Below are 18,298 nucleotides of genomic sequence, written 5' to 3'. Positions count from 1 at the left end.
CATCAACCAAGTGTCTGTGTTAACCACATGTCAGATTTACATTTGAAATAGTGTTTTGCTTTTGCCATGTAATTTGCTTTGCTAGTTTTTTCACATAGTTTATATGCAGACTCTTTAAAAAAAAGTTTGATTGATTATTTTAACGCAGTTTGAACTGGGTTTCTCCCTCCGACATTTAAAATAAAGTTAAGTCTTTGTTAGCGAGGCACTAGTCCCTCCCTGCTGCAAGTTGTCTCTGCATGTGTGTCGGAAGTGCATGCACATTACACACACACACTGGGTACTACAAGAAACTTCCTTCTTGTGTGATTAGAAATGCATTTTCCAAAGAACAGTCCTGAGCTTTCATAACATGTTCAAGGTATTCATTCGGCAAAATAAAGAAATCCAAGCTCCAACTTGGGGCAAAGTTGCGATTAATGCAGGAGAACTGTACTAACAAGGTTATATTAGGCATGATCCACTTTCATGCAAATCATTAAATCTTGCGTAAATCTTGCTGAATCTTGACCCCATGGCCGAATGATACCAGAGAAACGTAGAGCATCTTGGACGGTATAATCTTGGCCTATCTGGAGCAACATTGCTAACATGTGATCTCACCAGTTCAAAGTCTCGAGCCAGGAAAACCACATGACTGTCAGTCTGATTTTTTCTTTGAGCATCGCCATTAAACCTTTGCAGGTCAAAGAACGAGCGCATTTCATTTTGTGCCTGTTTACTCAATGCTTTTATTTATATAGCACGACGAGGGTTGGTTTAACTTGAGGGCAGGAACTAGTGAGACAAATTCCTCCTTGAGCATACAGCCCCAGGTCTGTATTTATGCCCTTCTGCTGACTAACTTTCACGGCTACACCGAAAGCTTGCTTGATACTCCTTGTAAAATGAATTAAGAGCAGCTGTATTCAGTCACCCTGGTAGCTGATAGGTGTGCAGTGTGCTGATTCTTGTTTGGGGATTTGGGCCTTGCTTCTCTTGCTCCGAGTACTGCGATCTGAGTACTGAGCTCGCCTGTGCTAAACAAAAGAAGAGAAGCCAGGAAATGCACCAGCCAATCATCAGCTGCCTTACATTTGGTCGGCACGCACGGCCAGTCCCAGAGTGTCTTGCATGAGAGCAGTCGGTCGGCCAGCTTGTGGAGCCGTGGCTATGCTCTGAGCAGGGTGAGGGCTGACAGGGCTGTCCTCCATGTTTTAATAAGCATTGACATATCACACAGAGTTTTTAGCCATGCATCCACAGAGGTAAGCCGTATTTTCATTCTTTCACATATTCTACTCTGTTGATAAGTCACCAGCCACTGTGTGTGAGCCGTGCCTGAGTAATAATACATGTTTGTCTGGCAGACTGGGGGAGGGGGAAGAGTGTTTGTCACCCCACAGCCTAGGAGTGGAGCTTGGAAAGAGAGCATAGCATGGCACACTGCAACAGACCGCCTCTGTTCGCTGGGTGGCTGTCTGGACACGTGCAGCAGGGGGCCACAGGTCAAGTGTAAGGTCAATGCACTGTATATTCATGAGATACTGACTTAGAAAAACATGCTGTTCTTTTGTGAAGATTAAAAGAGGACTGAGTTTTTGTGGCTTCCCCTGGCCTAGGCTGCCAGGATGGCAGGCCTGGTGAGGGAGTCCAGGCGAGAGATGGGAGAGACAGGGAGCAGTACAGGGGGGAATTAACAGATGGTAGACTGACAGCACTTGAAGTCTAATATAGGCCTCACACTGGCATGAGGGCATGGCAGCATGGCACTGTGGTTAGCAGACTACTACCACGGCAATGAAAAAGTGACTGTAAACGGTCTAGTTGCCTGATTTGTCCCCACTTCACCCAAAATCTAGTACACCTCATCCAAAGGTCCCTTTTTATCTGTGTGAATCAAAACATGCTTTTCACACCTAATCCTGTAAACTGTTCCCGTTCGCCGGTTTATCTGAAATACTTATTATCTACAGACTAAATAATGCCGGGGCAGCTTATTTATCCCAGGGCTGGAGGAATTGCCTGAGCCTAATGGTGTGCACTGCCTCCCTGTGTTGTTCTCTGCTGCCGAGTGTCAGCCATTTTAGAGAGCTTCCCCTTTCTGTCCCTCTGCTCCAAGCACACTGGGTATTTGTATGTAAGAGAGAAGGAAAGAAGAAGGGAAGGACTTCCTCTGAAAGGGCTCTGCACAGAAACCTCAGCTCACCAGAGAGGCTTGAAAACCTGTTTGCAGTCGACAAGGTTTGATTGAGTTCAGTTTATACGTAATGGTGTTGGTGTTGGTTTTCTGTGTGCATGACTCAGACAAAAAAGATCAGTCAATTGAGTATAGGATTGCATCTTTTTTTTTCTCCCTACAGCTCAGCAATATTGTTATTTTACATTAAATGAACATTGAACATTAAATGGACTTCAGGTGGTGTGAAATGTGATTTTATATCGTTATTAGTGGATGATGTGTGACGGAGGCTTTGTTTCTGATAAGACCAAGGGAAATATGGCCTGCATATAATGGCGCACATGATGTTGCTTGACCAGGGTTCAGGAGCTGTCTGCAGTGGCTGAAACAGCAAATCCCCCCCTCAGTGTTTTGTGAATGGCGCTTGGTAATGCGTTTAATCCCCTCATTCCACTATGGTGCGAGGAATGGTGTAGGCACACTTAAATCTGCATTGCACAGACACTAGGCCTGTGTAGTTTGGTTTATCTCTGTAAAACAAAACAAAAATCCAACAGCTGACCTTCTTGGACTTAGATCCGTCAGTTGGCCTTGACATTTTGGCCTCTGTGTCTGATTTAGACGGTGGTTTGCGCTTGAGTTCTATCCGCACCGATGTCTTTTAATTGTGTGCATTGTTTTGTAGTCATTTTTTAAAGTTCCACTTTTACAAAATAAAATGCATATAGCTGGTAAAGCCGAAATGACTACAGAGAGATGTGTGGCTTTGCTTTCAGCAGTTTATTCCAGTTTCTCTCTCTCTCCCCCCCCCCCCCCCCCCCCCCCCAGCTTATTGTTGGTCACACTCAAATCTCCAGGGAAAAATTAGAGTATGAGGGAGCGTACGCTGAAGGAGAAGTGGAGAGAGGGAGAGAGAGAGGGTTATGCCTTCCACGCTGTCTGGGAGGCCTGTGACATTTCCCAGGCATTGTCTTTGTGTCCACTATTAGGGCCCATGCTGCATATCAACAGACTGGGGGCTCATTATAAGCTGCATGTGGTCCTTCACAGTAGATTCGACTGGTGCCGTGTGTATGTGTCGTGTGTGCGGTGCACATATTGGTCAGTGAGAGAAAGAGAGAGAGGGAGAGAGAGAGAGAGAGAGAGAGAGAGAGAGAGAAAAAGAGAGAGAGAGGGAGAGACGCCATTACACATACACTGGCTGACAGCACAGCGAAGGGAGGGAATCTGATCCTCTCCCGGTAAAAAAGCCTGCAGAGCTGCATTTTCTGTGTCTGATAAAAGGCACACGGGCAGTATACATGTATGTCTGCATGGTGGTTTTTAAGGGAGCGAGAGACTTGGTTTGTCAGGAGGTTCTTAGCAGCCGTGAGGATCAGTCCTCTCTGCAATGCAGCATTATGGCTAAGGAGAGTGGGGAGAAGAGAGCCTGTGTGGCACACCGAGGCTGAGCGCCCAATCAGGCTCCTCCGTGTGTTGGTGGAGCCAATCGGCAGTCTGCAGCCGAGGTTAAAGATTGACAATTGCAGAAGAGAGCAGCAGGGAGAGAAGGCCTTCTGGGAAACCTGGACCCATCTTTTCCCTCATCCCCCAACGCCCTCAATAATTGAAAAAGATTACAGAGTAGGCTGAAGAAGCTGTATGTGAGTAAGGAAAAAGGTATGCTGTTAATTTCCTATGTCGAAGCATGGCTGTGGTGGCAGTGGTGGATGTGGGAAGGGGTGTCTTAGTGGGTTACAATAGGCACAATGTGTTGTGTGCTCTGTTGTCTCTGATTTGAAAATGTTTGTGTCAGGATTGGGCAGCATTGATTTTTCCTCCTCGTCCCTGTCCATGTCTTTTTTCATTGCCTCTTGTTGCTGTGTTTCCTGACCAGGACAGGACAGGACGTTGCTGGGGTATATTGTCTGTGGCTGCCCAGACAGCATAGATGAGGAGGCCAGCTAAGCCATTTCACTGCTCTCTGCACTGCACTGTGTCTGCAGATCAGCCGTGTTTCTGTCTGTCATTTCATCCTTATTTTGTGATGGAAGAAGAGGGGTGTGGGTGTTGGTGAACAAAGTCATTCAAATGAAAGCAGTGTTTTTTCTCTCGTTTGCAGCGAATGACACACAAAATCAAATCCAAATAACGTTTTGCTCAGGAGTAAGTGAAATACTAATTGGAGAAAAAAAAAGAACAGCATCCATCTGAGCAGCGAGGCCGGTGCCTCTGCTGTGGCGTCAGAGAAAATGGCAACAGTAGTGGGATCGACAACAGGGCGCCTGCAAGCCAAGGTGAATCACCTTGGACTGATACTGAGAAAAGCCTGTTGGGCAGATTTTGAATAAAGGGTGGTGCACAGTACACTGTGGCTTACATTTCAAGGAAATTCTTCACAACACAACTGGGGCTGCGATTGTGCAAGTCCATTGTGATATACGCGGTCTGTTATTAGGTCACTTCATCAATGAATTAATTGGATGTTTTAAAAGAGCCGGGTAGTGAGTTTGCGTGCTTTTCACTTGCTGGATTTCAGAAGGTTCAGACACTGTAGATTACTCTGCTCTGTGTTGTCATGTTTACTATTTATAGACCTGTGGCCGGTGGAGAAAGGCGAGTTCTATTTATAATTGGAGAATGGGACAACACACTGAGCATATAGATGATGTGCACGTGTTGTGTCTAAGCTGCTGATGTGTGGTTTGTGTGATATGCTGAATTTTCAATATTCTAGAACTTTGATGAGTCATGGAAATTCTGAAACATGAATTTCTATTTCATGTCATTTGTATTCATGCAGCACAGTGTTACATTCATTTTTTAAAAAAATAATTGTTTGTTGCGTTTATTGAAATCACGTGAATATCAATTATTTTTTCAGTATTTCAACATTTTTGACAAAAGGAAATGTTCATTCACATGAATTGTTGGTGAAAAACGCAACCATATATCTGACACAATTTAGCAATTTGTGACTGGTGAAAACATCATTTCAATCACATGATTGTGAGGCTACTGGGCTATGGCTCACACATATTATGCTCATGTTTCCAGCTGGGCAAGTCTAGCCAGAATTATATCAGAGTCGAGAGAGAGCCTGTTGAAAAACTGACCTTTCTTGTCTAGAGCAACTGTAGTCGGATTAAGGGAATGCATTAAGAAGTGAGACTGTTTAATCAAACTTCTTCAGGAATGTGGGCCTAGCACTGACAACCTGGCCAGTTTGCACATCCGCTTTTGCATTGCACATCGTTTTGTTTTTTTGCGGTTGACTGTTCTTTGCCTTTATCAGACAGAGTAGGGGTCAACATTTGAGACCCCTTTGGTTTACACATAACCTTTTTCCACTTAATTATAATAGCGTAATTAAGGATATGAGAAATCTTTATCTATAGGTTAATGTTGGACTTGCAAACATTTGACAATAATCTTTTCTGCATCAGTGTGGCAGAGGAAGAAGGAAAAGAACCTGCAACAGAAGGAATGGAGATCTCAACACGATCCAAAGGTAACATACAGTACACGTGGGTTTTTAGACAGGTTGGCAAAGCTCTCTTTCTATGCTTATGAAATGCGGGGATTTGCAAAATAGGTTTGCTTTGGTTATTTTGGTTTCATATTGTATTGTATGCCACCATGTACATGTGAGTGCAGGGAAACTTTGGTGTGTCCTTTCTTGGCTCATGGGTTCGCTCTCCACGGTTTGTGTAATCTCTGACTTTTGTCCGCAGTTTCTGACACAGGGTCAACAGAGCGGATGGCCCAAAAACGAAAGATGCCTAGTCCCTCTCACTCATCCAATGGTCACTCCTCCGCGGAAACCTCTCCCTGCCCAGTGAAAAAGAAGAAGAAACCAGGTGCTGTCAGCAGCAGCAAAGACCAGGTAACAATAAAAACAACCCGGAATACCAAAAAAAAGGATTGGACAACAGGATTTAAAACCTAATATCACTCAGGAACTGGTTGATATTCAGACTACACCAGACAACAACTTATTTAATAATATTATATTATCAACATAGCTGCTACATTCAGACCTTCAGATTCAGGAAATTAGAGTTGTAGGTGCATTGATATGATCTACAGCATGAGTTGAAGGTGTCCATAGAGATAGAGCATTTGCAAAAGCTTTCAGATTCCATGATCAATATTTTGGATGGCACAATTGTGAGAAACGTGTTTTTCTGTGTTGTCGATGGAAGTGCATTTATTCAGGGTAGGTTCACTGAGCACAAATGCTGTTTTGCAGGAATGCCCTCATCATCATCATGATCAAAACACATTACATATGCTCACACATCCAAACCTAGAAGTTACCCACTACAATCAACTTTTGCCTAACTCAGGATATAGGGTTGAAGTTCTCCATCCATCCATCCATCGTCTACAGCTTTATCCATGTAAGGGTCACGGGGGGGGGGCTAACATTGGGCGAGAGGCGGGGTTCACCCTGGACAGGTCGCCAGCCTATCGCGGGGCCACATACAGAGACAAACAACCATTCACTCTCGCATTCACACCTACGGTCAATTTAGAGTCTCCAATTAACCTAACCCCATTCTGCATGTCTTTGGACTGTGGGAGGAAGCCGGAGAACCCAGAGAGAACCAACGAATACACGGGGAGAACATGCAAACTCCACACAGAAAGGCCCTGGTTGGTTTGAACCGGGACTCCAACCCAGAACCTTCTTGCTGTGAGGTGAAAGTGCTTACCACTACACCAGCCTGCAGCCCGGGTTGAAGTTCTTTCAGTTAAATTCATTGCATGAAGTGATTATGTGTGTGTGTGTGTGTGTGTGTGTGTGTGTGTGTGTGTGTGTGTGTGTGTGTCTGTGTGTGTGTGTGTGTGTGTGTGTGTGTGTGTGTGTGTGTGTGTGTGTGTGTGTGTGTGTGTGTGTGTGTGTGTGTGTGTGTGTGTGTGTGTGTGTAGACTTTTACAGTACATTTTTCTTAAATGACCTCCTTCTGCCCTTGACTTCTGAAGTACTCAACAGTTTATCCCTCGGATGGGACAGAGATATTGTTTCCTGCTTATATTATTTGTATAACTGGGATATGTATACACCATACGTTCTTGTGATACTGAGGCAGTTTTTGGAGGTTTTGAAGTCTGCAATATCGCTGTTTGACATTTGAATGATGGCGCATGTTCTTACGTACCTGAAACCGATATTTCCACTTCCAGACTGCTCCACTTAGATCTTATTGTTGATGTTTTTGAGGCCCAGTATGTTGAGAAAGGTAAAATGGCAATTGTTGTTTCCAGAGTTTTTTACAATTTACTAATTATTCACTCATTGTGCAGTATATCCTGTTAATGTGTCATATTTGCATCTTAACAGTGTTATCATTAGGATTTTCTGCAATATGAATAAATATTGTTGACGTACACTCTAAGTAATTGTTGATCTCACATCTTATTGGACGCCACTGGTAGCCGATATTTAAGATTCTCAATTAGCATTGGGTGATTAGTACTGAGTTTTGAGGAAATGCTATATGTACACTTCTAATTCAAACAGGTGATTTTTAGTTACCTCTATTTTAGAAAATGTCTCAGCAATCCAAAAAATAAATCATGTGGTGCCTCATCTTTTAGTTTCAGTTTTTATGCGCTTGCGTTGATGCTTTTGTGCTTAAAGCAGTTCACAAATGCACAAGAGGCATGTGATTGTGTGTTGTACACAAATGCATTCACATTTTCCACTTGCAGACAGTCCTTTTTCCAACCCCTTTCAGTGATTGGAATCACTTGGTGGGACAATCTTTGGAAGCTCCACACAGTTCTACCTGTCTGTTGGTGACAGACAGGAAGAACTGTGCAGGCTCCCTCATATTATCATACTCAACCAGCTCCTCTCAAATCATCCTTGCTTTGTTCCTACGAAGAAACTGCACAAGCTCCCTCAGCTCGTCCAAGCTAGTTTGGCTGGCCGGTTCACAGACGACCCGTTGAGGAGTACATCGCCAAATGCAGGGCCTGCCTTTAATCTGTATTTACTGAGTAGGCTCTTTGCAAGAAATTGACTTTACGTAAACAGGATAATCTGGATCCATGTAAAGGCGAGCCGTTCGTACGTTTACCCTGTATTTACTTAACGTTGTACAAGTGACTGTAACATTGTACCCCCTGGCTAATGCATTATGGCAAGCATACTCGGTTTCAGTTTGTATTCCTTCATTAGCTCTGCTGATGTGTCACCGCGAGCAAACTCTTACAGTACACTTCTGGCTCATGCTAACACTATTGACCGAAAGGGCCAAGACATTGCAGCATGCCTAGTACAGTATAATATTTATTATTGTATTCATTTTGCAGTCATTGGCAGATAATCTCAGAATTTAAGATTAAAGAGGCTGCATCCCACCCGTGCCTGGCATGATGCACGTTGTTCACCTCAGGCTGGGCCCTAATCCGATATGCATATCTTGCAAGAGTGCTAAGCATGCTCAGGTATCGCTGGCTGACCCCCGGTCATGTCGATGCCAGGTAAGTTCCTGGAAAGGAGGCAGAAAGTGCCTGTCAGAAGCAATATGGAACACCATGGGACACGGAATAGATAGAGGACGAGGAGGATGACTCTGTGTTACTAGTTCAACTGGTGGTTTCCAGTTTCTGGGGTGTCCCCTTTCAGACCCCGTTCAGACCTAGCATTGACAACCGTCCTGAGAGATCCGATGACCCAGACCACATTCTGCATGGAGTTAAATGCTCCCTGGGCCACATTGAAGGACTGCATCTATGGAAATAAATGTTCAGGATGTTAACACGCGTGCAAGTGCAATTTTGTGTGATCTGCCCAGGCAATTGATTTGCGACAAACACATCGCCGTCTAGCCTGCACACGAGGTTTCTCAGGTGGGACTCTCAGAGCAGAACCTTTGAATACCAAGCCATTCCTTTCAGAACCTACAGCTGCTTGGCATCATGGCTTTAGTAATATCTGTTGTACAGCTGGGGCTGGGGATTTTCAGCGTTGGGTGGTAGCATTACGCTGTCACGTCAACCAGAGGCTGAAAATAACACTGGCATGTCTGGCAGGACTTGACGGCTCTCGCGTCAGCGTGCTGAGGATGGTGTAAATCGGGGTAACTATGACAACGGATGGGTGCCTATCAGAGTGGGTGCCGCCATGTGGGGCCGAGTAGTGAAATGGAATTTGTCAGAACTTTGGTCAGTTTTCTTTGCACAAATGCATTTTTGGCACTTTTTTCCCAAGGTCATGGTGTCCTATATCCTCTGTTAACCGTCTGAATTGGTTGATAAGGTGCAGGCCGTTTATACAATTAAAGTCTAGTGATCTGCCATCACAGCATTTCATTTAGTCTTTGGAGATAAGCCAATGGGGAAACAATCTTGAGTTGGCGGTGTCTTGAAGGGTGCACACGGCAAGCTTCAGTTTCCAGGCCCCTGATTCCTCTGTAGGATCTGTTAGTTGTATTGGAAGCGATCTCTCATCATCCATTTGAGCCGCTGGAGACAGTTGGGGGTTGCCCTCATTTCTCGGTAACGCTATTGTTTTGGCTTCAACCGTAGCAAAACATGTAAGTGTTTTCAGGTTATTTCTATCTGTTCTTCCTGCTTGTAGTTTGCCCCACGGCTCACCAAGGTCGGCCTGCAGATGTCCCACTGTAGAGCTTTTGGCTTTTCACCCACCACTATTCTTGTCATGGGAGGCGAAAAGTCTCAATACATTATGCCCAGTGTGGGCTCTGCATGTGTGTGTGACTAGGACAGCAGGGTTCAGAAAACCGGATCAACTTGTTGGGTCTCGGGCTACTCCCCATAAAGGCAAGCCATTGTCACACCAGTCTCGCTGTCTCTTTGGATTGGGGAGATTTCTCTGGCCTTTAGATCTAAGGGGGTTCAGTCCCCCTAGGGTTTGGGCTCAGTCCGTCAGGGGCATGGCCAGTTTATCGGCACTGTTCAAAAGAGCTTCAGTACAGGACATTTGTGCTGCGGCAAACTGGGCTATGGCTCACACATTTGTGATGTTTTAAAGGCTGGATATCTCAGGGACATCCTTGGCAAAAGCAGTGCTCAAGGTGAATACACCAGGTTCAGTGTGATAATCACTGCTTAGCTTTTCATTGTTTATGTCTTTGGGAAACTCATCCAGGAGTGATCTATATCTTCCATAATGAAACACCAAACAGTGTTACAGAAAGATCTTTGGAATTTTCAATCCATCTTTGATAAAAAGAGAGGCATTCACCATAACTTCCCTCTTTTCATAGAGATGGAGAGAAAACATCGAGAGTGATTTTAGAAACCTGGTCGACTGTTATAATATGCGGGGGTTTGCACCATGAATGGACAGACTGAGCTCTTGATGACAGAACATGCAATATTGTATTTACAATGTTGCCTAAGATTTTACATAGATATTATCCTTTAAATTAATACAGAAGATAATTGCTATGATTTGCAGTTGGATGTTAAAATATATTTTGGAAATTAAATTTCTACAACTCTGATTTCTCTAGCAATCAACATTAAAGTAATAATTTGGTCATCATTTAAGACAAATTTTATACTCTTAAAATGAAATTCTTGAAGAACTTACGATCTCAAATAACATTTAAACAAACAGATCTTGGCATATATTTTCAGACATTATCATACATACTAAAGAATAGATCAAAAAAATAATTAATGTATTATAACTAATGAAGTAAACATCTAGTGGTGGGTTATGTATGTTATTATTTTTTTTTAATATTTACTTTCTCTCTTTATGCATATTTTCTTTCTTTTTTCCCAATTTATTGTCTATTTTGTATATTAGATATACCCAACGACTTATTTTACATTTACAAATGTATTTCCAAAAGTATTAGTTTTTTTTTCTTAAAAAGCATTACACATATTATCATATCATTTCCTATGTCACTTCTCATGTGTTTTGTTTTTTAAATGGTTAGAAGCCACTGTAACTATTTGAGATTTTACCAGTTTAATCTCGACTGTCGATGCTGTTTACCCACATTGTTGATGGTTGTTTCCTCAAACACCGACTAAAATCACAGAACTGAGTCATACAGTCACATTGTCATTTGATGTCATTTCAATCACAATTTGAAATCTCAATGGTTATGGCAAACTCATTAACGCATTTAGTCTATAACACTTATCAGGATGCACAGCAGCCAGTGTTGTGTGTCTGTTGTTGGTGTGGTGCATGTCTGCTTGGCTTTTCTAATCTCTGGCCTGATTTTGACCTTCCCCAACTTTGTGTTTCTTTTGCCTGCATTCCAGTCAGAACTAAGACATGGTCCCTTTTACTATGTGAAGCAGCCAGCACTCACCACAGACCCTGTTGATGTTGTACCGCAGGACGGCAGGAATGACTTCTACTGCTGGCTATGCCACCGCGAGGGCCAAGTGCTCTGCTGTGAGCTCTGCCCCAGGGTGTACCATGCCAAGTGCCTCAAACTACCAGCCGAGCCTGAGGGCGACTGGTTCTGTCCGGAGTGTGAGGTACTCTCCCAGGGTTGTGCATAGTGTGTGCGTGTTGGAAACGTATTCCAAAGCCTGTGGTCGAGACCCACTGTAATATTTGTGTAATCACGGAGGACCTCTCAGTATGCTTGGACATGAGTTAGAAAATGTGTTCAGACTACATACATTCTGTGCAATGATAAGATATAACCAAAGTGTTCAACTCTTTTCCCCTTGATGTCTTCTAGAAAATAACAGTTGCCGAGTGCATAGAGACTCAGAGCAAAGCCATGATGATGCTAACTATAGACCAGCTGTCTTACCTACTAAAGTTTGCCCTTCAGAAGATGAAACAACCAGGTGTAAGTATTCTGGGACCACTGCCTGTATCAGAAAACCATGCCATCATACTGATTATATAGTTTTGGGGGAGGTGGCTTAACTGCAGATGAGTTTTTCCCGTTAATTCTCTTTTAAAATTCTGCCTTTTCTAATTGTACATTTTTTCTGATGTATCACTTGGCTATTGGCATGTGTTCTCGCCTGGCCTTTTTTAATTTATAGTTTGCTTATGCAACCAAAAGACACGCTTTTTTTCTTCCTGATCATCATATTCCCATCAGTTGTGCTAGATGTTAAGATCTGTCCAGCTGGGTATGTTATTGATTTGCATGTGCAAATAATGTCTAATAACAGAACTAACAATCCCAGTCATTGTGCTATTATGGGCCTGTCATGGCTGGAAACCATGAGGGTAAACATGTTAGCTGGTGGTGAGGATACAGCTGCCGCTCTCACTCTCTTTCAGGATCATCCCCGCTTGTCATCTCGCTCCCCCCATGCAGCTTCCACGCAGAGAAAGACTTTTAATTGGGTAATCAATTACACCACTAACAAGACCCCGTCATGATTTTCTCCTCCACTGGTTTTTCCTCCTTTTGTTTGAAGCGGCTCTTTGAGTTAAGTAGTAGTGGTAGCATGTGTATGTGATATAGAGGAAGGTTGTGTCGTTAGTTTGGCCCGAGAGTTTGCTTACCTTCAGTCTTTTTTCTCTCTACTCAATGTTTGTAGACTGAACCCTTCCAGAAACCTGTATCTCTTGAACAACATCCAGATTATGCAGAGTACATTTTTCATCCTATGGATCTTTGCACACTTGAGAAGGTAAAACATGAGCTGTCACACAATTTTATTTGAAATGATGATAAATTGAACAATGTGACAGGTGAGCACTGGCTTTTGTTTTTTCTCTGCAGAATATCAAAAAGAAAATGTACGGCTGCACAGAGGCCTTCTTGGCAGATGCTAAATGGATTTTGCACAACTGTATTATTTATAATGGAGGTATGTCGCAAATTCTGGACACCATATGAAAATAATCTTTTAAGACTGGGTGATATATATGTGATATGAATGAATATTATTATATTTATAAATACACTGTTAACAAATAATTTAACACAAATGTATGACCTTATTTCAGGCAATCACAAACTCACAGCTACAGCAAAAGTTATAGTCAAAATCTGTGAACATGAGGTGAGTATATACGTCCCAACATTATTTGTTAATCAGTTAAAAATTCGAGATGTGACTGAAATTTTTATTCTTCTTTTTTTTTATTTGCAGATGAACGAGATTGAAGTTTGCCCTGAATGTTATCTGTCTGCTTGCCAAAAGAGAGACAACTGGTTTTGTGAGCCTTGTGTAAGCTAGTAAAGTAACTTGAAGTATCTGTTGATGATTCCCCCTGATTTTGTGACTATTCAAACACAGAGCAGTGGAATACATCCACTCAGGTTTAGTGTTTTACTGTACATCTGCAGAGTAACCCACATCCTCTAGTGTGGGCCAAACTGAAAGGATTTCCATTCTGGCCTGCTAAAGCTCTGCGGGACAAAGATGGACAGGTGGACGCCCGTTTCTTTGGTCAACATGACAGGTATCAGCCCTTTGTGCTCAGTTCGGGCCCAGAGGAGCCTTTCAATGTTTATTGTAACACTGAATAATGACGTGAATATTTATCTTTCAGGGCATGGGTTCCTTTAAACAACTGCTACCTCATGTCCAAAGAGATTCCATTCTCTGTGAAGAAGACCAAAAGCATCTTCAACAGTGCCATGCAAGAGATGGAAGTCTATGTGGAGAACATGAGGAAGAAGTTTGGAGTGTTTAACTACGCCCCCTTCAGGACGCCCTACACCCCTGACAACAACTTCCAGATGCTGCTGGATCCCTCCAACCCTTCGTCCACCCCAGTCAAACCTGAGAAACAGGAGAAGATCAAGCTGAGCTTTGATATGACAGCGTCACCCAAAATCCCGTTGGCCAGGACCATGTTGACTGCGGCTGGGGTTGGAGGGGGAACAGTTGGCCGTCGGCTCGCTCTCAGTGACATGCCTCGCTCCCCAATGAGCACCAACTCCTCTACTCATACTGGCTCGGATGGAGAACAGGAGACAGCAGACAAGTCGCAGGCAAAAGCCCCCAACAGCCAGTACAGTGCCGGAGAGGAATCCATGGACTGTACAGGTATTCCACCAGACACAGTTTTGTATAGCAACAAGTATGTTGTGTCTAATGGGAGAAGACTTATTCTAACATTAATTTTTTCTGAACAGCTTCCCCTGCCCACCCTCGACTTGGCCCTGCAGGCAGTTCATTGGACAGCCCTAAACCATTCCACTCTCAAGCTGCTGGCGGCCCCAAGCAGGAGAAGACACCACCGACAGGAAGCATTCTGAACCTCAATCTAGGTCAATCTTTAGGCCAAATATTTACAGTAATAAGCCTGAATTTGTATAATAAGGTCTGTCCCCTGTGAGCGAATACAGATGGCTGTTGGACATGATTCCGCTAGAAATGGAAATAATAGATAAAGAAATAATATCTTTCTCTTGTGTTCCAGATCGGAGCAAAGCAGAAATGGACCTAAAAGAGCTCAGTGAAACAGTTCAGCAGAAGCAAGGAGCCACACCCGTCCTCACATCTCCAAAAAGACAGATTAAGAGCCGTTTTCAGCTCAACCTGGACAAAACCATTGAGAGTTGCAAGGCACAGTTGGGTCAGTGCTGACAAATACAAATAGACAATTCTGATGTGTGTCTTCATTGAAATGTTGCCTAATAAAACGCATTTTGCCAATGTGTCTCTTAATAGGAAGTTTCCTGTTACATCTTTATATGCCTACCTCTGATTTAAAACATGTTGAATTGCAGTGTAATATCCTCCCTCTTCCCTTACATTTTCAGGTATTGATGAGATATCTGTGGATGTGTATAAAGGTGTGGAGCACAGTGACTCAGAAGACTCTGATAAATCGGACTCAAGTGACAGTGAGTATGCCAGTGACGACGAGCAAAAGACCAGGGATGACCAGGGTGCAGCCCCGAATCATGAAGCCCACAAGGACCCCACCAAAAGTAAAGTCAAACCTTCTCCAAGCCAAGATAAGGAGAGTAAAACGGATACACTCCTGGCATCCGAGTCCGCAGCAGGCATCGCGACTACAACAGCATCAGATGCTCCGACTAAAGAGAAAATAAGCACTATCTCGGAAAAAGAGGGCTCAGATACGACCAAAGCACCTCCGGCATCACCTAATCCCAGAGAGAAGACTCAGGTGAAGGAGGAGGCAAAGCAGCCTATGCCAGTGGAGGACTCTGACTCTGAGAGGGAGCTGGTTATTGACCTTGGAGAGGAACAGGGGGGTAAAGACCGGAAGAGGAGAATGAAAGACACCACTGCCGTAAAAGAGTTATCGGCTGGTAAAGCGGAAGGTGAGAGATGTCATTTTTTTCTGGTGATCCCAAGAGAATTAATCAAACAAACACTGTATTCAATGTCAGCTTTCAGCAGTATTCAATTTGAAGCATTAGTAACTTTGTACGGGTGAAACTGATAAATAATGTAGATTCTTGTTTTACTTCTTGTAGGCAAAGCCCTGACCCCATCAACTGTCCCGTCTCAAAACGGTGCAGCTCTTTCCACACCCTCCAGTGTTTCCACGCAGTCCCCAATGGCCATTCCTGTCACCATGGTCTCCTTCACTGCTCCCTCCCCCACAACCATAAGCCTTGCGTCTGTGTCCAGTGCCACAGCCTCGCCTCCCTCCTCCTCCTCCTCCTCCTCCACAGCCTCCGCCACTCCAGCTTTGAAGAAGCAGCGCCCTCTGCTGCCCAGAGAGACGGTGCCGGTGGTGCAGAGAGCTGTGGTGTGGAATCCCACTGCCAAGTTTCAGACTTCCTCGCAGAAGTGGCACATGCAGAAGGTGCAGCGTCAGCAACAGAACCAGCAACCTGTGGCAACCACCCAAATTCAGCCGTCATCACCCAGGCAAGGCCAGGCTCAAGCATTAACCCAGACTCAGGCTGGGAATGCCTCGGCAGCGGTTGTGTCCTCGTCTTCCGCACAGCAGTCTTCACAAAGCACACGCTATCAGACCAGACAGGCTGTCAAAGGTAGACGACATGGTTTTAGTTTGACAGAAGTGTGGGACAATACTGTATGCATGTATCAATTGTCCATAATCGTGCTGTTGAGTAATAGTCTTTTGTTTTCTAGCGGTGCAACAAAAAGACACTCCACTCACCACAAACACATCTGCCATCACCCTGGTAACCAGTACCCCTGCTTCTGTTGCCATGATGGCCACATCAAGTCTAGGCACAGCTGCTTCCTCATCATCAGTGGCAACAGACCTGTATATCCCCACTGCCTCTGCCGATGTGGCTGCAGACATTGCCAAGTACACAAATAAAGTTAGTAAATGTTTTTGTCCTGCGAGGTGCAATCTTCCCTTTTGTTGTATCTTTAGGACTTACTGGGTCATCCTGGGAGCACGATAAACTCTAAAATACATTAAGAACATTGTGCTGTGTAAAATATACAAAATTATATTGATCCCATCAGATTAATGTCACGTCAGAAATATTTCTTCATACCAGATTGAATGAATTCAAGGAACACTATGTAAAAAAAAACTGTTCAGATTTTAATATTGCCTATTCATATAATAGTGTGGTCTTTTCCAGATAATGGATGCAATCAAAGGTACAATGACTGAAATCTACAATGACCTTTCTAAGAGTACTTCAGGGAACACAATAGCAGAGGTAGGAGTTTACTCTGTGTCACTCAGTATGAATTAGACCATTGCTTTGCATTTGCCCTTTAATGCCTGCGTGTTTTTCCTACAGATAAGACGATTGAGAATTGAAATAGAGAAATTACAATGGTTGCATCAACAAGAGTTGTCAGAAATGAAGCACAATCTTGGTGAGACCTGGGGAATATACAAAAAAAATCCATTGCATGTAGATCTCTTTTCCCAGTGTCAACAGTGCTATACTCGTGTGAGATTCATGTTTGTGCGTTTCAATTTAGAGCTGACAATGGCGGAGATGAGGCAAAGTCTGGAGCAGGAGAGAGAGCGGTTGGTGACTGAGGTGAAGAAACAGACGGAGCTGGAGAAGCAACAAGCAGTGGATGAGACCAAGAAGAAACAGTGGTGCGCTAACTGCAGGAAAGAAGCCATCTTCTACTGTTGCTGGAACACCAGCTACTGTGACTACCCCTGTCAGCAGGCCCACTGGCCGGAGCACATGAAGTCCTGCACTCAGTCAGGTAACAGCACATGCCAGCCTCAACATGCTGTTCATGACATTCACACAAAAAAGGAGGAGGAACGTCTCCCTTCCTTTGCTTGCCTGCCTAATCACCCGCCATGTTACTGACATAATACTGACATTTTCATCGATGTAATGCGTTTTTTCCCCCACTTTTGCTCTGTTTGTAGCCACAGCCCCACAGCAAGAACCCGAGGCTGAGTCGACAGCAGACCCCCCAAACAAAGGGTTAGGGCAGACTAGCAGTGGGCCAAACTCTCTCAGAGACATGCCAGTCTCTGCACCATCAGAAAAAGACTGTGACATGGAGAAAAGTGCTGACAGTGTTGCTGTCACTCTGTCATAACCCAACTTAGCGTACTTAAAAATGTAAATGTATATATTGTTTTTTCACTACAAGGATATGTACATGTAAATTGTTCTGTTCAAGTGGCTGTTATGGGAGCAATCCAGAATACTTTTATTTATATCTTTTTTGTCTGCCTTTCAGGGCTCACACACTGACCCCAGCACGCAGTGCAGTGGTCTTTTGAACATTTTAAATGTCGAAACAAGACTGGCAGCAGATAGTTAGCAACCACTAGAGGGGGCAGTTTAAAAATATATACTGCATATTGATGCACTTTGATGCAGCCTATAGAGAGCTGTCAGTATAAAGATCTTAAAGAGCATGCTGAGTGTCACAAAACATACACATAGTGTAAAGGACAACAGTAAAACAGTTTAAAACTGAAAAAAATGTAACCCATGTTATTGGACCACCTCAGTTTTAGGTTAGAGGACTGGTGACAGAAATGTCTGTACATTTTATTTTATTTTGTATTTTATGTTAATTTATTTGTTATTCTAATGTTGCCTGCTGTATACTGCAAAGAAAGTAACAAATACAAACATTTTAAGTGAGCTGATTCTATGGATACACTGTGGTCTGATTAGTTTTGAGCATTTTTTTGCATCGGTTCGACTATAGTTTGAGGAGGTACGTAGGCTTTAATCAGCACTCTCGGAAACTCAACTTCAGATAAAACGATCTTGAAAAATTGCTGGTCACAGACAGCAAAATCTTAAATGAAATATACTTGAA

The 18,298-nt window shown here is 43.5% G+C and overlaps 1 protein-coding gene across 9 annotated transcripts; it reads left to right on the top strand.

Annotated features, from left to right (window-relative positions):
* Positions 1–738: 738 nt before the first annotated feature.
* Positions 739–18,122, top strand: zmynd8 (zinc finger, MYND-type containing 8). Of its 9 annotated transcripts, none has more exons than XM_035631480.2 (22): positions 1,127–1,247; positions 1,350–1,494; positions 5,587–5,651; positions 5,875–6,026; positions 11,483–11,626; positions 11,836–11,949; positions 12,396–12,461; positions 12,659–12,751; positions 12,844–12,931; positions 13,071–13,126; positions 13,217–13,294; positions 13,414–13,529; positions 13,620–14,119; positions 14,209–14,343; positions 14,496–14,651; positions 14,839–15,366; positions 15,523–16,047; positions 16,151–16,347; positions 16,621–16,701; positions 16,786–16,864; positions 16,973–17,212; positions 17,385–18,122. In XM_035631480.2, the coding sequence occupies exons 2-22, from the start codon at positions 1,418–1,420 to the stop codon at positions 17,558–17,560; spliced, it is 3,666 nt and encodes a 1,221-aa protein (XP_035487373.1). In that variant the 5' UTR covers positions 1,127–1,247; positions 1,350–1,417; the 3' UTR covers positions 17,561–18,122. The 9 variants fall into 9 exon arrangements, with proteins under 9 accessions (XP_035487378.1, XP_035487371.1, XP_035487382.1 ...); XM_035631476.2 differs by having other exon boundaries at positions 11,405–11,626; XM_035631485.2 differs by lacking the exons at positions 1,127–1,247; positions 1,350–1,494 and adding an exon at positions 739–815 and having other exon boundaries at positions 11,405–11,626.
* The last annotated feature ends 176 nt before the right edge of the window (positions 18,123–18,298 follow it).

Source organism: Scophthalmus maximus, chromosome 6 (assembly GCF_022379125.1).
Source record: "Scophthalmus maximus strain ysfricsl-2021 chromosome 6, ASM2237912v1, whole genome shotgun sequence".
NCBI lineage: Eukaryota > Metazoa > Chordata > Actinopteri > Pleuronectiformes > Scophthalmidae > Scophthalmus > Scophthalmus maximus.
The sequence above is the reverse complement of the archived record's forward strand: the minus strand, read 5'-3'. Positions and strand labels throughout refer to the sequence as shown.

Coding starts and splice junctions, on each gene's coding strand:
- zmynd8 (XM_035631476.2), top strand. CDS start 1,418: ATGGCACACTGCAACAGACCGCCTCTGTTCGCTGGGTGGCTGTCTGGA. Junction 5,652..5,874: donor GATCTCAACACGATCCAAAG/GTAACATACAGT, acceptor TTTTGTCCGCAG/TTTCTGACACAGGGTCAACA. Junction 14,344..14,495: donor CATTCTGAACCTCAATCTAG/GTCAATCTTTAG, acceptor CTTGTGTTCCAG/ATCGGAGCAAAGCAGAAATG.